The 26,893-nt window shown below is 48.7% G+C and overlaps 1 protein-coding gene across 5 annotated transcripts; it reads right to left on the bottom strand.

Annotated features, from left to right (window-relative positions):
• On the bottom strand, nt 1-26,004 carry Stx2 (syntaxin 2). Of its 5 annotated transcripts, XR_005974032.1 has the most exons (12): nt 25,865-26,004; nt 15,943-16,020; nt 10,650-10,749; nt 9,328-9,402; nt 7,914-7,987; nt 7,010-7,118; nt 6,397-6,470; nt 6,151-6,288; nt 3,990-4,100; nt 3,333-3,440; nt 2,869-2,993; nt 788-1,236 (listed from the first exon to the last, which is right to left on the bottom strand). XR_005974032.1 is itself a non-coding variant. In XM_041648292.1 (11 exons), exons 1-11 carry the CDS (start codon nt 25,892-25,894, stop codon nt 763-765), a joined length of 1,026 nt encoding a protein of 341 aa, XP_041504226.1. In that variant the 5' UTR covers nt 25,895-26,004; the 3' UTR covers nt 1-762. The 5 variants fall into 5 exon arrangements, 4 of the variants coding, with proteins under 4 accessions (XP_041504226.1, XP_041504228.1, XP_041504229.1 ...); XM_041648292.1 differs by lacking the exons at nt 2,869-2,993; nt 3,333-3,440 and having other exon boundaries at nt 1-916; nt 1,154-1,236; XM_041648294.1 differs by lacking the exon at nt 3,333-3,440 and having other exon boundaries at nt 788-1,679.
• Nucleotides 26,005-26,893: the final 889 nt, after the last annotated feature.

Below are 26,893 nucleotides of genomic sequence, written 5' to 3'. Positions count from 1 at the left end.
TTTGCTTCTCTGACTTTTTAATGTAAACATAAAATTTTTGAAGAAATTGTTGGAAAAAGTAACGAGACAATCTGTAAATATATTTTTAAACAGGCTATGAAGTCAGCATAGAAATATATCCTGAGGGCTGACTCACTCACCCACACACCCCTGCTTCACTAAGAAAGCCAGAATCAGGCGCCCGCTTGGCCAGGAGGCCACCTGAGCACATCGTGAGGAGCACACTGCAGGCCAAGGACTTGGGCTAAACCTGAAGGAAACCTGCCACGAGGGCTGGGAACCTCGGTGGCACGTGGTGCCACCAAATCCAATGGCACTGGAGCAGAGAGGGCAGGAGCTCCACAGACACAGCTCCATCTTCAGAGCTTTCGGGGAACTTCCAGGCAGGAGTGTCTCCACTGCAGGCCAGCCTCCTGCAGTAGCTCTCGGCACTGAGGAGGCAAATGAGTGACACTCGCCACTGTAAGGGTGGTAGTTTCTAAAGAGCTCAGTACATCCCACGACTGCTGTCAGAACCAGCATGGCTACATCAGATCCAGACAAACGAGCCTGGGCAGAGTGAGCATCCACACACACAGTCGGCAGTCGGCGGAGTTCGCTGCGCTTGGCGCCCTTCACATCCTAAGTCAGCTGTCAGCACAAGATACGCAGTCACTGGGCCACCTGCTCACAAGTAGAAAGCAGCCCACATCTTCATCCCATCTCTCGCAGTTTCCTAGGAACTCTGGGCATCAGTGGGGGTGCAGCTGAGAACCTGGTCCTTCAGGTGCTGTCCAAGAATGGCTTCGCAACTGGGACTACTCCTGTGAGGTCAGTGAGCACCAAGTCCTGCTTCCACCATCGTCTTGCCTTGAGACTCCACCAGCACCAGTGAACGGGGAAAGGGTGACGTGAGCACAGCGCATGGCTGTGTCCCCTCCATAATGAAGCAGGCAGAAGTGAGCTAAAGGCAATCAAGACTTTTCCAACCCTTACACTTCCTAGGTCAGGGTCACCAGAAAGCACTGAGGGCTGCAAGGCCAGGTTTCAGTGACAGTCCTGTGCCTAGGGCCTGCCTGTTATCCTTCTCAGGCAGTGTCTAGCTTAGAAAAGGGGGGGTTCGATGTTAATATATTAAGGAATTTAATTTATAGCTATTTAAAATTACAGATACCTTACAAAACAGTTCTGTGATGATTCTGCAAGCAAGACATGAACAGAAATCAGGCCCGGTGCAGTCTCTTCATTATCTGTCAGCTGAGAGAGCACAGAGCACGCCCTAATTAAACTGCACACATATTTTTAACACTGACATATTTTTTTTAAGTTGGATTTTTCAACCATTCCTATTTTAAGGCTACTGAGAGAAGGCCACCATTGTGAAATCTCTGTGGAGCCCTTCAGAGACCAAGGCTATCTGGGCTGGCACGTGGCATCCACTCAGCTCGTGGCATTTTCGTGGCCTGAAACCTCTGTGGTGCTTTATTCTTCGCCTCCAATAAAAACCTCAGCACGCGCCACTAGCCCTGGGTCTGAGAGCCACAGGTGGACGGACAGGACACTGACTCTGCTGCAGGTGTGGTTGGAGTCTCTGAGGATAAAGAGCTCTTGGGGTGTGGTTGCTATGACAATGCTGTTGCTAGGATAATTCCAAGGATCACAAGCAAAGTGACTACACAAATGAGGATGAACATCACCTTCTGCAAGAAAAGAGACAGGAATCTACAGTGCAGAGAAAATAGCCTGCAGCCTAAAACAATTATCTATCATTGGGAAACACGCTCTAGGTGAGAGAGGAGGGAACCTTTCTAGACAGGGCCCAGCTGTCTGGTGTCGATTTATAAATGAATGAATGAGCATGCATGTGTGTTTTATCTGCAGGCATGACAGCAATGTGCAGCTAGCCCAGGCAGAGGATCACACCTGATTTCCAGGGTACCCACAGAAAGCAAGCACCTCCCTGACTGTGCTGAGAGCCACCGTCGGACCTTTGTGAACATATCCGACTGACTCATTGTGCTACAGGGGGAAAGTGCATGCTTCTACAAAGTCTGATGAAAATACTAAAAATACTCAGTTTTTTAGCATAGAAAAAACAATGTCATCTTTTTCAGTAGACTAAGAAGATGGTATCAGGAAAGATATATAACCCTCCTTTCCAACAGACATGGGGCTGCAAGTCCTTCTCATCCCAGGAAGGATGCTCTCTGTGCAACCTCATGGTCTGCACTGACCACAAGGGCACTGCTCCTCCCAATGGCAGCCAAACCCGACAGGTGCTCAAATCACGAGAAAAACATCATGGGGAAAAAGCCGTGAGGAACTGGAGTGTGGGAGAGCCTTTCTGCCACTGTGAAAAATTACTCTTAAGCACCACCCCTGAGTGCCCAGAGTTCACAAGGGTGACTCTGCAGTGGGGGATCCCCAGGATGCAGGGCAGGTAAGGCCCATGAGTGATAAAACTGTCCACAGTGACTATACGACACTTGTGGTAATTAAATATCAGGGTTTTCATTTTAGTAGGGGTCTGCTGCCAAGTAGGGACCTGAGAGGAGTTTGGTCTGGGCTGTTGTCCATAGCTTAAGCTCCATTCTCAGTTCCATGGTGAACAGAGCAGTGAAGGGCATTTTACAGTCATTTTCATTGTTGCTGCTGTTCTAAAAGTTACACCAAAACTACACCGCAGCATCTGCATTGGTTTTCACTGGGGACAGGCTCTGGGGGCAGTGGCCTCCCAGCCTGTGTCTGCTCAGCAAACAGAGGCCACTAAGACCTGAACCGAGCACTCAGCGAACAAGCCCCGTGACTTTTAAGTATATTAACACTAGGCAAACACACCACTGGCTGATTGAAAAGGTTAATAAGTAAATTAGTTGATTAGTCACTTACTGCCACCCTGAGGGAGAGGCAAGCACCCAGCGCCATCTACGCAATCATTTGCCAACCGACAAGCCAATGATTAGAGCCAGGACAGCAATGACAGCCACCACCACAGCAGCAATTATCCACTTTTTCTGTCAAAGAAAAGCAGGCTGATTATACCACAATGATTGTGCACTGCCAGTCAGGGGCATCCTTCGCTGGGAGTAAGACAATTGCCAGCACTCATTTTGAACTCTAACTTACAGGCCCTCTCCTGACGCCTACAGCAGTCAGTCTTCCCAGGGTGGCCTGATCCATGAGCTCAGGCCTCCAGAGTCAGGCAGTCCTCTGTAACCTGGTAACACTAGCTTTCTCCTGAGCACATGACAGGCTCATACTGGATTCCACTGGACTGAAACATGGAACACTTTCCCAGGAGTCCCGAAAGTCAGAGTTCTGACAGGGGAACCCAGCCCGCTTCTGCCTCCCACCTGTAGTAGGCACTGATGCCCTCTGCGGGCCCTCGGCTGTCCTGGAAGAGCTCGCATGCCCATGTGGTGCGCTGACGTGTTGCCAAGCAGACATCATCTTCGGCACCTCTGCAGGCAGCAACACGGAACCTCATGGAACCCCCTCAAGCTAGCAGAGTACATCCAGACTCTGCACCAGTTACATTCCCTTGGGACAGTATGGGTACAAGACAGAAGCCTAAGCAAAGGGACATCTGCCTCCCAGGGCTCCTACGCAAGACATCAGGTCCACCCATAGGTTCAGACAGCCAGTCACCTTATGGAGTGAACAGCTGTCACATACAATGTGTCACCAATTTAAGTGAAACCCAAATCCCACCACCTTGTCATCCCCCGCCCAGATGATGGCAAAAGGGAACAGAATTCAAAAGAGGCAAGTCAGTCCTGACTTGAGGTGCTAAAGGGTTTAAATTACTTACAACACTAAATAGTTATATATATATATATATATATATATATATATATATATATATATAAATCAACTTAGGAATTTTTAGCGAAAAGAATTATTTTGATTTTTAAAATAAAACATGTATTTAAGGCATTTTACTTCTTCCATGGCTAGAGACCAAGAGAAGAGAAAGCAAAGGAGGGCTCGGTCCTCAGAGCACAACTCACCCGCCTGGCTTTGCTCTGATATTTGATGGCTTTCTTGGTTTCTTCCTTGGCGTGTTCGACGTAGTCGGCAGCATTCATCACATTTCTCTCGATGTTGTTGACCATTTCACCCTGCAAAAAAGTGTCAAGCTCAGCAAACGTCAAGTCGCTCACTCTCTCATGTCTCCCGAGACAGCTCCCATGTAAGCCCAGCACGAGAGGGATGGAGACAGGATCCCTCACAGTTACAAAGTGGTGCAGACACACCAGCAAACGCAACCCAATTCCTGTTTCAGGAGCAGCTGAAAGGGGCGGTGGCAGCAAGGACAGGTGAATGATGACCTGACATGTCTTCACAGATGACAGGTGAAGACCATCCACAGATGAGCAATGACCTGACATGTCTTCACAGACGCACAGTGAAGGGAGGGCTGCAAGCTCAGGTTAGTCTCATGTTTTACCCTCAGTAAAACATTCCACACACAAAGGATGATGTCTTTTCTAACAGGCAGAAACCCACCACTGCTTATCTTTACAATATCAGCAAACTAAGTACAGCCTCCGGGTGACAATGAACTGATGATCAAAGATGACAATGGGAGGAGAGTCTACAGCACGTTGTGGGGAGGTGCATTACCTGGGTCCTGTCCGGGAGGAGACAGAGTCTGCAGCAGCCAATAGCAAAGCATTGAAGAAGGATGGACAGGTGACTATCATTCACAAGCAAATGCACTAGCAAGTCCTGATTCTGTGTTTCTGTGTTACCAACCTAACACAACGACAGACGTCTAAAAGGTAACAGGAAGTGAGGCCACCTATGGTGGCTTGTCCTAATGAAGCTTCCCACCACACATTAGGTATGGAGTGATTATAACTAAAGCCTGAGCCGTACAAAGCTTTGGGATTTCAAAATCGATCTACCATCACACAACTACTTCCCTCTGAGCCCGAAAGTCACCAGATGCCCCACTCCGCAGTTCTTAGACTAAGTGGCAACTGGTCCATCCCAGGTCAAAGAAAACCACACGTGTCCATTCCTGACCATCAATGCTAATCCCTGCCCACAGATACCCACCCCAACCCACAGTGCCTACCCTTGCCTCTCCATAACTGTTGGCATCCTCCACAGGTATCTGGTACGTGAGCTTTTTCACAGGTTTTTACAATAAAGTTTATCAAAATAAACACCATTCAAGGCATGTGGGGATGACCCTAAACCCTTGACATATCTAGGCATCAGAGAACATCACTAGCTATCAGCCAAGGAACCTGACAGCTACCTCAGAAAGGCGGTGAGGAACAAAAGCTTGTCTCGCTGGAGGCCAGATGCACCCTAGCCTGCCCCAGATGATCCTGAGGGATCTGAAAACCCTGGAACACTGGTTCAGTCTCTGTAGGTTCCCAGTGCAACTGAGTCAGTATGGACACATCACCCAAGCACACACAACTTGATGTTATACTTGCACACACTCTGGTCATCCCTGCCTGAGCTGCAGAGCAGGCAAGAACACCATAGAGTGAGGTGGGCTCTGGTCAGTCTCAGTGATTTTACCCTCAAGGTTAGTCTTTAAGCACTATCCTGATCCTTGTTTTGGTTTTTCGAGACAGGTTTCTCTGTAGCTTTGGAGCCTGTCCTGGAACTCACTATGTAGACCAGGCTGGCCTCGAAATCAAAGACATGCGCCTGCCTCTGCCTCTCGAGTGCTGGGATTAAAGGTGTGTGTCACCAGAGCCTGGTGCTCAGTCATCCTTGTAGTCAACAGCCCCAAGAGGGGAAAACCAACGTCCCCACAGTCCTGCCAATTTCAGGGTGGTTGGCTTGGCCACCTCCTTCCTCTGTGAGCACTGTTATATGTAACTGAGGTCACATGATGTGTGTTCACATTTATTTACATGTATTCATATCCATGGCTGTAGTAAGGTTTCTGTATATCCTTTAATTTTAACCTAAAACTCACCACAGACATTTGAAGGTCTCATTATTCTCCAGCACCTGGTGCTGCCTGTGGCTCTCTACCTAAGCAGCTGGCCAGCGAGCATGGCTCCTGAAATGACTAGTGGCCTACGGAGGAAGTGTACACTCAGGTTTCAGTTCAGCATTCACCACACACAACTCCTGACTTGAGACTGGATACCTAGCCCTGGCTTCCCTGGCCAGAGCATGGGGAAGATGCCTCATTACCTGGGTCTCCACAAACATGGCCATATCCATGAACATCTCGTGCAGCTCTCGGATGCTAGTCTCCAGCTTCATGATGTCTTTATGACGTGACTCGATCTCGTTGAGAGCTTGCCTAGTAATTTGTGAATCCGATATAATCTTCGGAAGGCAAAAGGAAAAGTATTACTAACTCCAGACTGGCTGATAAGTTAAAGGCAAAAGTGCCCGTCTACATTAAGTGTGTTGATGTACGGCTGTGGCACTCACATCCGAGATGAAGATGGACGGCTTCCCGCTCTCCAGCATCTCCTCCAGCTCGTCGTCTGTGGTGGTCCTCCCAGCTGAGGGGCAATGGGAACTGCACTGAGGACGCAGCGTGGGATGCAGCCAGGGATAGTCAACTAAGGGATCACTAAGCTCTGACTGAGCCATTAGCCTCGTCCACAGAGTTTCCCTGCCCTTTCTAAGATCCCTTCCTGGGCAGGCTAATGTGGCGGAAATGTGACTGCGATGTGTCACAAACCCGCCCTGGTATTACAGAGGAGCAGCCGTGCCTCTCCTACAGGTTCACCACGGGCTTCGGGCCAGAAGCAGCTAGCCTGAAGGTGGCATGTGACAACGGGATGAACAAACACATGGGAGGTCATCTCCTAGCCAGGCAGGAGGGGCTGCAGTACACAGAAGCGCCTCAAGCTTTGCAGATGTGACTGACGTACAAGCGCCAGCAGCTACGAGCAACTCAGCACAGGCTTCCCACTCCCAACTCTGAACACATCTAGCTGACACTAGGCCTAGGCATTAGAAAAGGGTTTCCGGTTTATGGTGAAGCTGAAGGTGTGAAGAATCCTTGAAGAGTGTCTGCCACACTCTCCCTACTCACTGATCTCTAGCTGGCGCTGGATGCGGCCTTTGCTTCGCTCCCGAAAGAGGATCTGCGCTTCGTTGTATTCTGTCATGACGTCCACAAATTTCCGTGACAGCACCGAGTGCTAGAACATGGAAAACACGGTGTTAGGGTATGAGAGCCATTCCTTCCTTTGCAAGAGGTAAAACCTATGACTGGAAAGCTCAGACCGTTACTCTCTTTCAGTAGAAAGTAAGAGCAAAAGCAGCAATGGAAGCTGTATGACCTGAGGTCACCAGGCCATAGTAACACACACCTATAATCCCAGCACTCAGGAGGGAGAGGCAGGCAGATCTCTGCGTTTAAGGTCAGCCTGGTCTACACAGTGAGCTCCAGGCCAACTAGGACTACATAGTGAGACTATGTCTCAAAAAAAAAAAAAAAAAAAACAAAATGCCACCAACAACACCAACAAATAATCTGGGGCCTACAGCAGTCAGCTGACCTCTGGAGGTGAGCATTATGGGAAGCTGAATCCAGCTGGCAGGCACATGGACTGCCTTGAGCTGGCAGGCTTGTTCACACAACACTGAACTTCCCAGGTCTCAACGATAAACCCCAAACAGTTAAGACCAAACCACTAACATCCAGATGATTCAGCTGGTCCCCTGCTCTGCAGCATAGACCATGTGGGTTTCTGAGGTGTCACTTCACAGTGAAGAGATGCAACCATGTGCAGACAGTGAGGGAGGGCAGACGTGACAAAAAGATGCAACAGCTGGGCTCAGATGTGGCTCAGTGACAGAGCTCTTGCTGAGCACATGCAGGGCACCAGATTCAAATCCCAGCACAATAAACAAATGGAATTGCTTTGGATTTGGACAAAGGGAGATGCTGTTCTTCCACATCGCCTCAGTCTAACTGAGGCTGGAAGGCTGACCTGAGTCCTTCGTATCCGCAGGTCCACTGACGTTCGGTTCCCACTCTCGTCCTGATCACAACTCTGCTCGATAGCTAGAAGGAAGCAGGGCAGAGTCACCCAGGTATGACAGCAGTCTCAGGATGGCCTCAATTTTCCCCACAAAACTAAAGAACAGGTGATATCTTAAAATAATCCTCTAAAGCAGTGGTTCTCAACCTTCCTAATGCTGAGACCCTTTAATACAGTTCCTCATGTTGTACTGACTCCCAACCATAACATCATTTTTGTATTGCTTCATAACTACAATTTTGCTACTGTTGTGAGTTGTAATGTAAATACCTGATATGCAGGCTATCTGTGACCCCTATGAAAGGGTTATCTGACCCCCAAAGAGGTCAAGACCCACAGGTTGAGAACCACTGTTCTAGTTACCAAAAGAAATGTTTATAACACTGCACATATATGTATTCAATGACAGACATGTAGACAGGCATGCACAAACTTGTGTCTACACACATTAACACCCATGTAAACACATATATACAAATACCAACATACAAGTATGCACATACTTGCATACATAAATGTATGCATACATACCAAAATCATAAATACATGTATATAGAAAAATGCATAAAAAACCAAAGACATACACAAATATGCACACAGGTGTGTGATTGTGCATGGGCCTTGTGTGTTTGTATTTATACATTTGTATGTTTGTGTTCGTATGTATGCGTTTGTATATCCATGTTTGTCTCTGCTGCTCTGGCTGTTTGCATGTATGTGCATCTGTGTTTGTAAGTATTTGGTGTGTGTATTTGGGGCGCGCCAGGTATCTTTAAACACCCAGTCACTGTAATGAGTCTGAATTAGATACTGAGTGGTTGTATTCTTGGGAACAACACTGTTTTTAAGATGCACACTCTCAGGGTCCGCCTTGAGATCAGTGGGGAGTACACTAGGACCTGGGCAACATGTCTGCCACCATGAAGTTGCTGTCCCTGAGAAGAGGGTGTGACATGCAGAGATGAGATTTGCTCCTCTTGATGTGTCTCTGTGAGTTAAACACGTCCTCCTCACAGATCAAGGAAGATCAAGGAAGGCAAGTTCTATTTAAGTACTGTGCAGAAAGCCACAACCCTCACCCAAGCCAGGTGTCATGCTTAACACAGAGCCCCAGGTCTCAGCTGGGCTCCTGGCAGCTGGGAAGCTTATTTCAGCCAAGAGACCCATTTGAGAGCTTTGGGACTCAATATAAATGCTATTCCCCCTTTCTCTGTCACCACCAGAGCCACAATAAGATACAGCATGAAAACCAGAGACCTGGATACACATATCCAATCTACTTAGATGTAATCTTAACTTTCATGTTAGTAAATGCAAGGTACCAACATCCACACCCCACCAGCACCCAAGAAGGCAAACTTACACTTCAGCTTGCCTCGGATCCAGTTAGCGGTTTTCTTGATCTCTTTGTTCAGATCTTCAAGATCTTCTTTTATTTCTTTAAAAAGTTCAAATAAAGCATCTGAGCTGGAACACTCAACTCCTGCACATCCACTCATGCAGGCCAAGCACAGACGCATCCAGCCTTCTTCTCAAGTGTGCTACCCCCAGCTACCACTGCCATGCCCAGACCAGCTCCTGGCATACCCTGAACTGTGCCATCAGATGCAGTTGGTGGGAGCCACAATTGCAGGCTCACCAGGACAAGGGGTGCACACAGCACAGCCTGGAAGAGATCTGCCCAGGCACCAGAGGTCTCTCCTGCTATCACCATCTTCCCAGTCCTTGTTGCTCCATCAGACACCCCACACACGCCACTCTCCAGCCGACCTGGCTCTAGACCTGGAGAGCCAACCCTGGTACCCCAGCTAGTCTCAGGGTGAAAGATCACCTGCTGCAGCGACCTGACAATGGCAGTCCCACAGCAATGTCTGAACCCCTAAAGCATCAAAGGAGGCTCTGGGGGCCCTCCCAGCATCTTTCTTGCAATCTGAGGTGAAGTCAGAAAAACACCCAAGGAGTTGAAGCACACTGAGGCCTGGCAGATGTGCGGGAGACCCTGCAAATCCCCAGTGTGACCAGAAACCAGAGACATTCTGAGGCTCCCCAGAAGGAAGACAGGCAGATTGGCTCCTTTGGGGCAGCAGAGTGACCAAAGGTCAGTGAACTATTCTAAAAGCAAGTGTGTAGAAGCGACCAGACACTGCGGAAGGCTCCACAGGTCACACCTCATTTTCTGGCTTTTTCTATAAGTGGCAGCCAACACTGAAAGTTTCAAAACAAAGGCATTCAACGTTTCTAAGAGCTAGGATTTAGAAAAATATTCCGACACCCTAAGGCACAGGAAAGTGGAAATGCGTCCGAGCACAGACCCCGCTCTGTGAGCCCATGACACACAGTGACCTCCAGACTTACAGTCCCCTCTCAGTTTTCATTACTAACCCAGCTCTGGCAAGCAACCACTGCCTACCAAATCAGCCTGTTGTTAATGTCCCCAAACACAAGAACCATCATCCCTCAACTGTGCACTCAGTGCAGACAACAAGCCAGTGTTCCTGCTGGAGTCCCACCGGGCACACTCACATATCCTTTGGTCCTCGCCCGGCTGAACACTGACATTATTTCAGGAGTTTCCAAACCCCATAAAGGTGACCTAGAATGCCAGGGGGTCTGCGCGTGCTCATATGCATGGGCATGCTGCTCCATCTAAGGGGAAGCTGGAGGACAGACAGGTGATGGACTCACTTCCTTCTGGGTTTGGGGCAGAAAGGATGATGCTGTGGTTCTTCTTTACGTCTTCCACGTGTTGAGCAATCCTGGCTATGCTGCTTCGAATCTCCTCCACCTAGGAGAGAGACACTACGGTAAGGTCAGAGTTCCACTGTTGTCCATCAGAGGGATGCTGGAGAGGAAGTGCCATTTCTGTTGTCACTGTGATTATTACGTGTGTGTGTGTGTGTGTGTGTGTGTGTGTGTGTGTGCGATTATTACTTTAAAGGGGGGGGGGGCTCAGTAGGTGAAGGTGCTCACCACCAAACCTGACAGCCTGAGTTTGATCCCCGAGACCCATGGGGAAAAGAGAGAGCCAACTCCCAAAAGTTATCCTGCCTGTTATAGCACACACATGAGTGGGTGTACATATACATATATACATACATACATACATACACACACACACACACACACACACACACACACACACAATTAAAATGTAGTAAGAACAGCAGTCTACCAATTCCTACTATTAGGACTAAAGCAACATTTGCCAGCAAAACTATATGCTGTAAAATCCCTACACTTGAGCCCACACACCACCACCCACAGTGCTAAGTAGAGGCATATGACTCCAGATAGCAGAGCAGTCAACAGCGAGCACCCCACGCCCATGGATGGGAAAAGGCAAGGGTGCATCCTTCCATGAGGAAGCTTCGCCATGCAATGGCCTGCCCTTCCATCATCCTCCTGAATGCGTGTGTGGTGTAAACAACTCACTGCAAGATCCTTTGGATGGACTTACATCTTCAAAAGTCTGTGGTCACTCAGCAATGGGGCCCTGAAGATATCCTGGTCCCTATAATTGTCATATTATATAGCCAAGGAGCCTATATAGATTCAACCAGGACTCTGGGATGAGGAGGCTGGTGGGGATATCCAGGTCGGACCCAGATAGAACCTGGCTACAGAGGAAGCCACATGACACCGAGGCAGGAGGGGCACTGCCAGTCCCTCCTCCTTCCTTCACTTAGCCATCATATGCTGTGATCCATGGCCACACCCTGACATCGCCTTCCATGGCAAAGGACTTCACAGGTCTAAGACTTGAGCTGGGAAGCCATCCTGGGTGTGATGGTTTGAATAAAAATGGTCCCCATGCAGCGGCATTGTTTGAAAGGATTAAGACTTGTGGCCTAGTTGGAGGAAGTGTGTCTGTTACTAGGGTAAGCTTTGAGGTTTCAGAAGCTCAAGCCTGGTAGGTAGCTCATTCTCTCTTCCTGTTCTCCACAATCTACTCCCAGCTACCTCTCCAGCACCACGAGTGCCTCATGCCGCCATGCTTCCCGCCATGATGACAATGGACTAAACCCCTAATCCTGTAAACCAGCTGTTAGTTTTCAGGCATCTGTACTGGCCTGCCCTTGGGGTTGTGAGAGGTTGTGTCTTCAGTTGTAGCCACTAAGAACACCTCCTGTGCACATTCGCTATGTTCCCTTTTTAAAAGGCCCTGTCCACCTCTCTTCTCTGTGTCTCTGTCCATCTCTCTCTCTCCTCTTTTTTCTTCTCTTCTGCTGCTCCTGTTCCCAGAGGCTGGTCTCTCTGCTCCCCTTCCCTCTTTTTATGTTCCCTTTCCCCTAATAAAAACCCCTCCCCCAAGTTTTGTTGCATGACATCTTGCTCTTATGCAACACTTTTTTCTATTACAACACCAGCGGGGCGGTGGTGGCACACACCTTTAATCCCAGCTGTGAGAAACCATCTGGAAAAAATTATAACACCAGCCCCAGTTAAATGTAAGGGTTGCTGTGGTCGTGGCGTCTCTTCACAGCTCCTAACCAAGCTCCTAGGTGATCTAGCTGTGCCTGCACAGCGCAGACTGAGGAAATAATGTCAGGAAGGGAAGATGTGATGATGAGAGCCGAGCACTGTGCTCTCAGAAGGGAGGGGCTGCAAACCAAGAAAGCAGTCTCCAGGGCCAGAGTGCAGTCCTCATTCCTCTGCAGCATGATCATGGCTTGATCTGAGTTTCTAATGCTCCCTAAAGACAGATAGCTCCGGAGCTACGAGATAGGATGTGCTGCTTACGGTCCCCAGTCTTCTGGTCACTTGTCACAGCAAAATAAGAAACACACATTTACATGCTTTTATGAAAAAGTACTTCCCTTTGGGGCTGGAGAGATGTCTCAGTGGTTAACAGCACTGGTTGCTGCTCCAGAGGACCTGGGTTCAATTCCCAGCACCCACATGGCAGCTCATAACCATTTGTAACTATAATTCTAGGGGACCCAGCACCTCTTCTGACCTCCATGGGCACTGCATGCATGTTATGCACAGACATATATGCAAACAAACCACCGATAAACATGCATTTTTAAAAATTTAATAAAAACAGATTATTTTAATGTTTTGGTTATCTTGCTATAGAGGCTGAAATCAAGGAATAGCGCTGGTTCCAGTTTAGAGATGACATTTCAATTTGCATTTGAAAGTGCCACTTTCAAGGTAACACTGATGGCCCATATGTCAGAAAGTAAAGGGGACAGCCCAGGTAAGAGAGTCCTTGCCTTCCCCTGACTTCACAGCAGCTGATGCCAGACTGGCTCTACCAGAAAAAGGCAGCCGTGGGCCCCAGTGCCCGTGGAGGAAGCTCCCCAGGAGGAGGGTACATGGTGGTAGAGGTGCTGGTCCAGTCTGAGACTGCAAGCTGCCCCCCACAGGGCCTCTTCCACCCATTATAACCATCTTCTCTGGAAAGTTCTCCACTTGTCGCCTTGCTTTACTAGTCTTTAACCACACCCTCCCGGGTGAGGAACAAATTCTGTCTTCTGTATCATTCTGTGTGATGTGTACTTCCCTTAAGGCTTCTTCTACCAGAGGCCTTATGATAACAAGCCTGATTGTTTCTCTGTCTAAGGTGTCACTTCATTCACAGAAACAACTATAGAATAAAGTCTGTAACAAATGGGAGAAGCCAGATCAATACACTCACAGTAACTGCTGGGGAATATTACTGTAAGATGTGTTACATTGTTTATGCTGTGGAACATTTGTTTTAAACGTACAAAGATGTGTTGCATTTGTTTAGTTCTATGAAGCTGTGTTGTTTTGCCTGTCTAAAACATCTGATTGGTATAATAAGGAGATGAATGGTCAATAGCTTGCAGGAAAGGATGGGGGAGCTGGCAGGCAGAGAGAATAAATGGGAGGAGAAACTGGGAAGAAAGGATCAAGGAGAATGAGCAAGAACAAGGAGAGGAGGATGCTAGGAGCTAGCCATGGAGTAAGAGTGAAAGTAAGATATACAGAAGGAAGAAAAGGAAAAAAGCTAGCCAGGCAGTGGTGGTACAAGCCTTTAATCTCAGAAGCAAGCACATCTCTGTGAATTCAAGGCCAGCCTGTGCTGTGGGATAATGTCCCTGTACCCTGTAAAGATTGCTACTAGTAGCCAGGCAGTGGTGGCACACGCAAAGCTTTAATCCCAGCACTCAGGAGGCAGAGGCAGGTGGATCTTTGTGAGTTCGAGGCCAGCCTGGTCTACAAGAGCTAGTTCCAATGGGCTGGAGAAATGGCTCAGTGGTTAAGAGCACTACCTGCTCTTCCAAAAGTCCTGAGTTCAATTTCCAGCAACCACATGGTGGCTCACAACCATCTGTAGTGAGATCTGGTGCCCTCTTTTGGACTGTAGGCATACATGCAGACAGAATACTGAGAATACTGTATACATAATAAATAAATTTAAAAAAAAAAGAGCTAGTTCCAAGACAGGCTCCAAAGCTACAGAGAAACCCTGTCTCAGAAAAAAGAGAAAAAAATAAAAGATTGCTACTAATATTGGTTTAATAAAAAATACTGACTGGCCAGTAGCCAGGCAGGAAATATAGGCGGGGCAACCAGACTAGAATTCTAGGAAAAGGAAAGGCTCAGTCTGCAGTCACCACACAGACACAGAAAAAGCAAGATGAAAATCCTACACTGAGAAAAGGTACTAAGCCACGAGGCTAAATACAGACAAGAATTATGGGTTAATTTAAGCTATAAGAGCTAGTTAATAATAAACCTGAACTAGTAGGCCAAACAGTTTGTAATTAATATAAGCCTCTGTGTGTTCTGTTGGGACTGAATAGCTGCAGAACTAGGCAGGACAGAAACTTCCATATACAAGCCTGGTCTACAGAGGGAGTTCCAGGACAGCCAAGACTGTTACACAGAGAAACCCTGTCTCAGAGGGAAAAAAAAAAAAAAAGAAGAAAAGTAGATGGGATAATTTAAGTTAAGAAAAGCTGGCTAGAAACAAGCCAAGCTAAGACTGGGCATTCATAAAAAAACAGTAAGACTCTATGTGATTCATTTGGGAGCTGAGTGGTGGGCCCCAAAAAGAACAAAGAATAAAAAAAAATGGTCCCAGAGTACAAGTACCCTGCTCCACTTGCGGTCAACTACAACAACAGAAGTCACCCCAGACATTGAGTTCAAAAAGCCAGAATTCTTGCTTCCAAGGAACCAAAGAGCCTGAGTTCCTAAGAAGTCACAAGTCTTGTGGTGAGACCCTTTAAAAAGCCACTCCAGAGATGTGGTTGGCTTCCCAAAGGAGGAAGTACTGCTTGGGACATTGCAGCTCCAAGTCACAGAAAGAGAGCAACAGAAAGAGAGCCCTGATCCACCCACCCAGGTACACTGGTCCTATGTCCCACAGTGCCTCCAACCCTTGTGTCTATCCAGCCTTCCCTTCCAGGTTGTCTGCATGCATAGTCACTTGAATCTGTCTTGATATTGGCTGTCAATGATGCTGAAAGTCCCAAAGAACTTACACATTTCAAACAACTTTAGCCAGGCAGTGGTGGTGCACACCTTTAATCCCAGCACTCGGGAGGCAGAGGGAAGTGCATCTCTGTGAGTTCCAGGCCAGCCTGATCTACAAAGTGAGTTCCAAGGCAGGTCCCAAAGCTACAGAGAAACTTTATCTCAAAAAAAAAAAATTCAAATTACTATAAAAAACAGCCATGTTCAGGAGGCTGAGGCAGGAGGACAGCAGGGTCAAATGTTAAATAACCTGGGCCACACAGGGAGACATTACTCAAAACTTCAAAAGTCACATAGGTCATGATTAGGACATACTGAGGACCATGTGGCTAGCTGACCTCTCTGTGGGGGTGGCATGGAATGCAGATGGCACCAGTGGCACAACCTCTTGGTACCAGCCAGGTATAAGGCCTGCCGTTAGCCACACGCAGTTCCAGGGTACATGGGCGTCCTGTTTTGCATATGACAACAAAAACTACTATAGTAAGGTAAAGTCTGAGGCTGCACTTCATTAAATGCTTACCTGATGGAAGAAATCATCCATGAAATGGTCCTTTTCAACAACGACGACAGTAGTGTCTCCATCGTCGTTTTTCCTACACTGGAATAGAAAACATTTTCAAAGTGTCAGAGGCTGAACAGCAACTCAGGACCCAAAGCACCTCAGCTGTGCACTGGGTGCCAAGAGCAGCAGAGCAGCCGCACGCCACAGCCTGCAGCCATCTAATTCTGCAGCTCCTTCATTGTGACAGGTGACACCAATGGGGGAAGAAAACAAAGGCCAGATATCTGTGCAGGCACGTTCACGTTCATCTGAACCTCAATCAGGGCCACTCACAACAGGTTCGTCCCCAAGAGCCAACATACTGTACACACACATCACACACATACACAGAGTCATCCGGGTGATTGATTCTGGGCTCTGAGCTCGCTAACCAAGTACTCAACACTGGACCACATCACCATCCCTGTAATATGTTCATGGTCTGTAAAGATGAAAAATGCTACTGGGGGTGGAAGCTGGAGAGATGGCTCAGTGGTTAAGAGCACTGGCTGATCTTCCAGAGGACCTGGGTTCGATTCCCAGCAACCACATGGTGACTCACAACTGTCTATAACTGTTGTCCCAATGGATCTGATGTATTCTTCTGGTGTGCAGTCAACATGCAAACAAAAAACCCATATACATAAAATACATAGACAAATAAATCTTTTTTTAAGCCAGGTGATGATGGCACACACCTTTAATCATCCTAGAACTCAGGAGGCAGAGGAAGGCAGGCTAGCCTGATCTACAGAGCAAGTTCCAGGACAGCCAGGGCTACACAGAAAAACCCTGTCTCCAAAAACAAAAAACAAAACAAAAAAACACCATTTAAAAATGGCTTTGGTTGTGCACTCCTATAATCCCAGCACTTGAGAGGTGGAAGCAGAATGATCAGAAGTTCGGGGCCAACTTCCAGATCAGAAGGTCCAGGTCGACCTCTACTATATACTGAGTTCAAGGCCAGCCTGGAAAATGGGAGACCTTATCTGAAAACAAACCAAACTGCTGACAGCACTAGCTGACTTTTGTAGAGTGCACAGTAACTTCCGAGGTATGTCAGCTGACATCCTTACTTTCTAAGAGGAGAATGACCACTATATACTGTGTTTAATAACAAACACTCTGACAAGGAAAGAGGAGTTGGGGAAGACGAGGGTCAAATAACACTGGAGAAGATGACAGTGACATTACAGACACAGTTAGCAACAGCCTAACACAGGATCAAAGATACAGAACCAGGCACTTCCTATGCCGGCTGGACACATGGCCTTGGATCCTGAGAATGCTGGATGATGACGTACTATAGCCCAGCTGCTGCTGCCTTTGAGGCCTGGGGGCTTGTGTCTGCACAGGATGCTAGAGAGATGCTGGGACTGCCTGCGCAGTAACCCACCTGGAAGCCTCCCTTCTAAACAGTCAAAGCCTCTAGCAGCACAGAAAACTCTAAATTAGCTGGAAGCAGCTTTTGTCAACAGCTCTAAATGTCCCCTCCCCACCCCATCCCTAGAAGCTGGTCTCTAAATCCCCCAGCTGAGCCCAGCCAGCCAGCACAGGGGAGGGACTTGCCGAGCTCTCTCCCCCAGAGCAGCCCTGTGAGTCAGCACAGGCCTGTGAGTCCAGCCTCCCAGCCTCCCTCCCTGCAGTCAAGGCTGCCAAGGCACCCTAGGAACCTACCTTCACTGCCTTTACCCCGCAGGACTGACACACAGCAGTACCCCCCCTTACCACCCAGGTAAACTTGCAAACAAAATCCTACTACAATTCTCATCTAAGAAAAATCTGTGAATTTAAGAAATGTGTTAAAGGGCTAGATGCTCTTCCAGAGGTCCAGAGTTCAATTCCCAGCAATCACATGGTGGCTCACAACCATCTGTAATGAGATCTGGCGCCCTCCACTGGCGTGTGGGCATACATGGAGGCAGAATGTAGTATACATAATAAATATTTTTTTTAAAAAAAAAAGAAAGAAATGTGTTAAAGCCAAACAGTGTGGTGCACGCCTTTAATCCCAGCACTCCGGAGGCAGAGGCAAGAATCTCTGAGTTCTAGGCCAACCTGGTCTACACGGTGAGTTCCAGGCTGGTCAGGGTTACATAGAGAAATGCTATCCACACCCCCTCCAAAAAAAATGAAAGAAAAGAGAAATGTTATGAAAGCACAAGAATTCTGCCTCTCTCCGTACCACCCGTGACTCCCTAAGGCCTGATCAGCTCTTCCCACACCGTATGCACCCTCTCTACTGCTGTCCGCGTGGATAAGATGGCTGCTTAGTTAAGGCTAGGAGTGTGGCTCTAAGATAGAGACAGGAGTATGAGAGGAACCTTTGTCACCAGGGAGATGAAACCACATAGCCAGGACCAGCTTAATAAAAAAGGGGGCATCACCTAAGAGGATGCCTTACATATCCATGAAACCTAGCACAGCTCCCTTTGGCTTCTCAGGGCCACACACCTGCTCCTTCTGTGTGATTTCTCCCAGAGCCCAAGGCACACTGTCGGTCAACACACTGTTCTCTCAGATGTCTGGAAAGAAGGACAGTGCTGAAGTATGATGTCCCAACAGCCCTAAGCAAGGGAACCACATTTGGGACAGGGGCGCTGACATGCCCAGTTAGGATGGCTCACTCTAGAGGAGGGTGGGCTGCAATCGCTGAGATAATCACAGAGCAAGGAAAACAAGAGCAAAGCACAGGTTGGCACAGGGGATCTGCATGCTTGGGAATGGAGTGTCGAAGACCAGTGTCTTAGAATCTACAAGATGCAAAGAAAAATGTCAGCCATGGCTTTTGGAGGTGCTGACACCCTGATTTTACACCTGAAGCCTCAAATGCCTTTGAGAACTGGGGCAGGAGGATCTCAAATTTGATGCCAGGAAGTCTGGCAATAATGCCACATGCCTTTAATCCCAGCACTTGGGGGGCAGAGGAAGGTAGATTTTTGTGAGTTCAAGGCCAGTCTGGTCTACATAGCAAGTTCTAAGACAAACAGGGCTACACAGAGGTCCTGTCTCAAATAAAAAACAACTTGAAGCCACCCTGTACAACCAACTCAGTGAGAACCTGCTTGAAAAAGAAAAAGAAAAACAAAAAACTGGAGTTGGTGGGACATGCCTATAATTCCAGCACTCAGGAAGCAGCGGTAGGAAGATCCTGAGTCTGGGGCCCGACTGGGCTTCATGGTTAACTCTAAGCCAACCTGGGATACACAGTAAGACAAAGATAATGGAAGAATGGAAGGAAGGAAGGAAGGAAGGGAGGGAGGGAGGGAGGGACGGAGGGGGGGAGAGGGGGGAGGGAGGGAGGGACGGACATACGGACAAAGGAAGAAAGGAAGGAAAGAAGGCAGGCAGGCAGGCAGGTAACAGGAGGCAGAGAGGGAGGGGAGGGAAAAGGCTCTCTGAAGGTACCACATGCTGCCCTGGGGCCATGAGCACCTCAACTACCCTATACTGACAATCCTCTCTGAGAATGAGCTGTGACCTGAAAATGTACCCAGGTCTCAGAAGCACATACACTGGTGGCAGCAGTTAAAGAAAGGGTGATTAGGGAATCAGGGGCACATGGAGAGACACCATTCTGCACCTCTGTGCAGGCTGCTAGGACAGAAGGTAACCATTGCCAGGGACAGGGAGGAAAACCAGACAGGAACTTCCTGGTGGTGAAGGTGTGAGCAAGGCCAAGAGGGAGGCATGCAGGGCCAGGGAGGATAAGGAAACTGTCAGGAAGTGGGCTTATCCTGCAACCAAGAGGCCAAGAGGAAGTCTAGCCATGGCAGATGCTCTCAGGCCACCCTGGTTCAAGCAAAAACAGGAAATAATTGGTCCACGGGAAAACCCAGAATCTCCTATACATGACCTAATGCATTCTGATTTATTAACACCCTCACTCTTCCTCCCTCAACCACAGGAATCCACGGCATACAGCCAGTTCACTTTAGTCTGTCTCTAGTGTCTCATCTAGCTCAGACCGGGCATTCTCTCTGTGCTCGTACGTTCTGCCAGAGACAGGCACTCTGGACGCAGAGTCTAAGCAATCCCAGGCAAGTTTCTTGAGGTTTTGTGTTAAATGAACAGTGGATCAAAGCAGGAAGCTTCTCTCGGACCATACAAGATCTGTGGATGCAAACTGTTTACCACGATTAATCTTCTTCTGCAATAAGGACTTACCACATCACCCAAGCTAACCTGGAACTCAGGACCTTCCGGCCTCAACCTCTCACTGCTACTCAAATGAGGTAGCATTTTATTTTTTGTTTTTGTTTGTTTGTTTGTTTGTTTGGAGACGGGGTTTCTCCGTGTAACTTTGAAGCCTGTCCTGGAACTAGCTCTTGTAGACCAGGGTGTCCTCGAACTAACAGAGATCTGCCTGCCTCTGCCTTCCGAGTGCTGAGATTAAAGGCATGAGCCATCACCGCCTGGCCAAACGAGGCAATTTTTGAATCTTTCACAGGTGATCACCACGAACACCTTTTCCTCAGGCGGATGTATAAACAGCTAATGAGGAACCTTTCTGCGAAACCACAAACTCTGGGTCACTGTGGTCATTGCAGTTTAGCCATTTTAACCACAAAATTAAACACTAGATCTTATTTGTGAAAAAGCCGTATTTGGATATATGACGTGAAGAGGCAGGCAACCCATTCCAAACTACTTGAAAATTTCAAGAATGTATTTTTAACTAAACAACAATTAAACTTATCTGGTAAGTAGCCCTTTTTGTTTGTCTTTTGAAACAGGGGATCATGTAGCCCAGGCCGGAAGCTGTGAACTCAGGATGCCTTAAATTTCTGACCCTTCTGCTTCCACCTCCCAAACATTCCAATTACAGCTGCCCGATTCGGATGCTCTTGCCTGTGGCAGGAGACTGAGGCAGGAGGCTTGCTAGGAGGTCAAGGTTGGTCGAGGCTACACACTAAGTCCAAGCTGGCCTGGGCTGCAGTGTGAGACCATTCCCCAAACCTCCTCAACCAAAAGGAAAACAAACACGTTACTTTAAACATGCCAAATTCAAGTCAGATAATTTTAAACTAGAGATATTAAAGAGAAAGTGGCTTTTTCTAACTTCCCGAAAATGAAGAATCTAGTAGGTTATCAACAGTGTAAGCCCTGGCACTTGCTTCCCCGTTCCAGAGGTTCCTGTGTTAGATACACACCTCTCTCTGAGAGGCAGAAAGAGAGCTGTCGCACAAGAAAACCAAAGTATAGAGAGGTCTGGATATAAATTACTTGGGGAGAGGATGGGGCTCAGTGGAAGACACTGGCTGCACGGCCATAAAGCCCTGACTTCTGTCCTCAGCACAGGAGGAAACAACTGAGGTTCACCAGTCATTGGCCAGAGCTCCATGGTGGAAGCTTCCACTCTGCTGCTAACTGCTCGGTCCTTGTATGGAAATGGCAGGGAACTGGACCTGATAAGGTCACTTCTAGGTCCGAAATCCTACAAGAAAACCAAGTAACATACTCATTGTGTATAACACACACAGGCAATGTGTACACAGAAGCATACACCCTAAAGTATGTATATAGGAAAGCCGGGCAACATCCTTAGCTGTCATTCCTCAGACACTGTCCTCCTTGACTTTTAAGACAGGGTTTCTCACTACCCTCAACTCCAGTGAGCCCTGGGAAGCTATTTCCACCTCCCCAGAGTTAGAATTAAAGTATGTACCAAGGTGCCTTTTTTTTTTTTTTTTTTTGCTTTTTCGAGACAGGGTTTCTCTGTGGCTTTGGAGCCTGTTCTGGAACTAGCTCTGTAGACCAGGCTGGTCTCGAACTCACAGAGATCCACCTGCCTCTGCCTCCCGAGTGCTGGGATTAAAGGCGTGCGCCACCATTGCCCGGCACCAAGGTGCCTTTTAAAATGTGGGTCTGGAGCTGGAGAGATGGCTCAGCAGTTAAGAGCACTGACTATTCTAGAGGAGCTGAGTTCAATTCCCAGCCACCGCATGGTGGTTCACAACTGTCTGTAATGAAATCTGGTGCCCTCTTCTGGTCTACAGGCATACATGCAGAGAGCACAAGGTATACATAATATATAATCTTTAAGAAAAAATAAAATGTAGATCTGAGAATTGACCCCATTGTCCTCACGCTTGCAAGGCAAGCAGCTGAACAACTAACCCATCTCCCCAGCCCACTGATTCACATATCCTCCCTATTTCTGAAAATCCTGGACTAAAGAAGGACTTACTGGGGCCAGTGAGATGGCTCAGTGAGTCAGTGTGCCTACCACCGAGCCTGACAACCTCAGTGTGGCTAAAGACTCAAATGGTGGAGACAGAAACAACTCCAAGTATGCACTCAAATAAATATATCACATCATGTTTATGTATTTGTTTTTAAATTGACTTAAGTTTCATTTAGAAAAAAAAAATCAATGAATTAGGTTTGGGATTAGGACAGAACTCCCACCGTCTTCTGAGATGGCCCTCAGCATACTTTGCCACTTTTTACTACGCATTTATTTATACGGAGGGGCTTTGGGGCACTGACAATTATAAAATCAAAATAGCAACACTGTGCTCTAAACCCTGTAGTATCAAATATTGAGCCAAGATTTACTTCTTTACATAAAACAAACACATCCATCTCATCTGCTGTCATCCTTGACAAATGAGAAGTGATAAACCCTGAGCGATTGTTTAAAATTAACATCTATGATTTATCATCACCAGTTAGGCTCCATTTGTACAACTATTTTACAGACGTCGATACGCAGGATCATGTAAAAATTTCTCAAGTGAAAAGGGGTCACTAATGGAAGTGTTTAAGAAACCAGGTCTTTGGGCAGTGGGCCTCAGACCCTGCTCCAAAGGCTGCAACCATTTGAAGAGCAGAAGCTGTGTTTCTGCTGCAAAGCCAAGCCAGCCACGACCAGCAGAAATCATTCTTTTACTTTCAAGAAAGAAGTCCAGCTGATTCTGGTGACCTCGACAGTCTCAACGCTTGCCCACTGTATTATCACCACCTCCACTTTCACAGTGACCCCCACATTTATAGTGGTAGCATCTTTACACAATGGAAAGCATGAAGTCAAGTCACTTTGAATATAATCCAGCCCTAAAAAGACTGATTGACACTTCATGTGCAGCAGTATAGATAGAACTAGAAGCTGGTTACAGTGAATGACGTTAGACAAAGGGGACTACTCCTTGGGGACCGGGAAAATAATACACACAGCTCAAGCACTGTTAAGTTAGCATTAGAGACAATGACAGGCTCTTAAGGTTTTATCATAAGCATTCTTTCTAATGTTCATCTTCCTGTTAGCAAGCAAAGACACTGGCAGATGAGGCAATTGACTCTCTTGATGCCCCAGCTGCTGTAAGCAAAAGGCCTGACTGTCAGTCAAACAGCCATCTGGGCTACCCCTAGGGCAGCACCAGCCAAGTTGAACATTGCGTGCTTTGAGGAACCTACACAATGCCTACGGCTGACTGCTCCAGCTCCTAGGGGCACTGCCTCTGTCAGGGTTTTCAGTGTGCACTGGACTTCTTGCTATCACAAGCCTTTGTGAACTCTGGATGACCCTGTAGCCATTCGCCCCTAAATCAGAGGGCAGTTGCCAAAGAGGTAATGCTGGAATTGGTGCAAATCCAAACCTTCATTTGCAAAGGAGGTCTGTAATTGGTACACACTTTTGCCGTCTTTACAACCAGGTTGTCCAGCTCATTCAGTGTTCATTGGGTGAGTGGGCTGTGCTGGCCCTGACCCATGCAAGCTTCTTTGGGGTGGTCTTGCTCCACCTGCTTCTACTGGGGCAGGAGGGACTGGGAGCATGTAAAGGGGCTGAGGCAGCAGCTCTGGACAGTGGAGCCGATAGCCTGAAGCACACTGAGTCAGAGCAGCTGTATGGGAGGAAAGGCAAGACCAGGGTCAACAGGGGCAGAAGCAGAAGCAGCAAAAGTAGCTGTGACTGCACACTGGGAAGCAGCTCAGCAGTTCTAGGGCGTGACAGGAAGGAGCAGTGAAGAGGCAGAGCTGAGGCCAGAGGCATGCAGAAGCCTTTGAGGGCCAGGGAAGAGTTCCAGAGGGCTGTCAGGTCTTTAGGGCCAAGGGTCTCAGGCCTCAGTGGAGACAGTTCTAACAGTTGTTAAGGTCTCGGGAATCTCCACCGGGCAAGCACACTTGCTCAGGGTCCATCCCTGGCATGTCCCCCACCCCCCTGGCCGTCCAGTGCCTAGAGCTGTGACACTAGAGGGCACCACCTGCTGCTGCTCCTCAGAGCTGTCAACAAAATCTGCCAGAGTCCAGCACTGGAAGCAATTTCTCTCCCTTTCCAGGTTTCTACCTGGATCCAGCAAAGACGCCCCCTGGGGTGAGGGTCACAAAGCCAATCAGCACAGAAACACAAGCGCTGGCGTGTGCAGATGTTCAAAAAGCTGCTCTCCAGGAGTAGAAAACAGAATGGTTCCTGGGTCTGGGAAGGGTACCAGGGAACAGTGTAGACAGGGGGCTCTGGGGTCAAGCTGGAGAGCGAAAATGCCTTCCAACACTCTGCACTGCAGTGGGTGACTACGGTCAATGCCTGCAAGTAGCTACTGAGGAGGGTCTTGAGGTCCTCAGCCCAAAGAAATGATAAGCACCTGAGATGATATGGTCAGTCACCCTGACTGGGCCCGCACTGCATACATGTCTTGAATGTCCCATTATACCCCAAAAGAGGGTACAACGACTGTGTGCATTGCAGATGTAGACATATATACTATAAGCCCCCGCCCCCTTTTCCCCTTTAAAAGCTCAGCCTTCCTCTTGCTGCGATGCTCACTAGTGACTAAAGACCTGGGTTAAAACGTAAACACATTTCTGGTCCCCAGTGCACTGGGGAAATACCTAACACAGCTGTGGGTGGTGTTGACCGCACCAGGCGCTTAGCCCTGAGCTCCAAGTTTGTGTGGAGTGACTGGACCCTTGGTACAGCCTTCTGTATCAGTCCGCGAAACAAGGCCGTGGGAAAAGGGACCCCTACAGGGTGGGGCAGACAGTTGGAGACGTTGCGATAAGAGCCTTGCAAAAAGACCAGGCAGGCAGTGCCATGGTGAGTCCCAAGAAGGCATCAAACATCAGTCCAGGGCAGGAGGTCCAAGCACAGCCCTTGCTCCTGAACCACACTCTCACCCATTGAAATCAGTCATCAGCGGCCAAAAGGATCCTGACCCAAACATCAGTCCACATCAGCCAGGGGTATAGTGTCAAGGAAGGCAGAAAAAGGCACCCCTGGACACCTACCGGAACCTGTGTCCCAGACTAGAGTGCAGCCAGCACAGGCTTTGGACCTCTCCCATTGCCCACGCCCGGAGTCCCAACAACCTGAGTCCCTTGGTACCCAGGGAACCCCAAGAGTCTTGCCCCAGGAACCCATGGAGATGTCATCCCAGGAACCCTCCTGATACCCTATCCTAACACCCTTGAAGACCCAGGAACCCTAGAGCCCTTCCAGAGAACCTGCTCAGAAACACTGCTTAGGTCTACGAGTGTATCCTGTGACTCTTGGATACCCTGGAGCCCAATCCCCGGAACCCTGCTCCAAGGCCGCCTGGGTCCTTCCCGAAGACTACTCCCTGCCACCCCTGGAGACCCGGGTGTCTCTGGAGGCCACACGACACCTGGAACCCTCTTATTAGACCCCTCCGAGAGACACTGACCAGTTCCCTCCCGGGGTGTTCTTCCTCAGAGCTCTCTTCCCTGGTCCCCTTCTCCAGGCCCCCCTCCTGGGTTCCCCTCCCGACCCCCCCCCCCCCCACACACACACACTCAGGCTCCTCCTAGGGTCCTGTTCCTAGACTCCTCTTCGTGAGTTCCGCCCCCATCATCCCTCTCCCCGGATCCCTCCTGGGGTCTTTGCCCCGAACCCTCAGCACCCCGCCCGCCGGCCCAGACCGCTATCCGGTGCGCCGCTCACCGCCGTGAGGTCGGGCAGCCGGTCCCGCATCCCCACCGGCCAGCAGGGCGAGGCGCCCGACTCTCAGCTGCCCGGCCGCACACTCTCGGGTGACCGCGTCGCCGCCTCTGCCCGCCGGGGTCCTGGCCCCGCGCCGCCGCCCTCCCTCTGGCAGGCGCTACCACGGCAACCGCGCCCGCGCTCTCTGCGCTTGCGCCTGCCCCACCCCCTCCCGCGGGACCCCGGGCGCCTGGGCGAGTTGTCGCGGGGGGGGGGGGGGGGGCGGAGGAGTGGGCGTGACCCCCATTCGGGGGCGGGGCCTGGCCTAAGTCCTGGGCTGAGTGGTTAGACTGTTTAACACGCTGTCTGCCCTCGTTGTTTCCTGAACTTTCGCTCGTTTTGTTTATTAAAAAACTCAAGGGCTGGAGCTGTAGAACAGTGGCTAGCCCTTGCCTACTATGCCCTAGATTTATACCGAACAGCGAAAAAACAAAATTCTAAATTCACCATTACAGCACACAAATTGATAGCAACCACCTGTCACCCACTCTGACCCTGAGAGCGCCACACCTGGGTCACCGGCAAAAAGAAAAAAAAAAAAAAAGCCGGGCGGTGGTGGCGCACGCCTTTAATCCCAGCACTCGGGAGGCAGAGGCAGGCGGATCTCTGGGAGTTCGAGACCAGCCTGTTCTACAAGAGCTAGTTAGTCCAGGACAGGCTCCAAAACCACAGAGAAACCCTGTCTCGAAAAAAAAAAAAAAAAAAAAAAAAAAAAAAAAAAAAAAGAACACTGGCAGGTTCCCCCCTTGATGCAGTTCTGGTGGGAGAATCAAGCAAAGCAGCTACTTTTCTGGTCGCTGTAGCAGTGTACCCATCAAATGCCACGTAAGGGAGAAAGGATTTGGGATTTGTTTTGGCTCTTGATTTGAGGGGCTAAAGTCCATTATGCCAGGAAAGTCATGACCGCAGACAGCCCGTGTTGGTGGGGGTATTAACCCAGTCCCCTCATAGTTTGGAGGCATAGAGGACAAAGACAGGAATGACAGGAAC

The sequence above is a fragment of the Microtus oregoni genome, unplaced genomic scaffold (genome assembly GCF_018167655.1).
Source record: "Microtus oregoni isolate MIOR12 unplaced genomic scaffold, Mior012 000003F_ref0000135, whole genome shotgun sequence".
NCBI lineage: Eukaryota > Metazoa > Chordata > Mammalia > Rodentia > Cricetidae > Microtus > Microtus oregoni.
The sequence above is the reverse complement of the archived record's forward strand: the minus strand, read 5'-3'. Positions and strand labels throughout refer to the sequence as shown.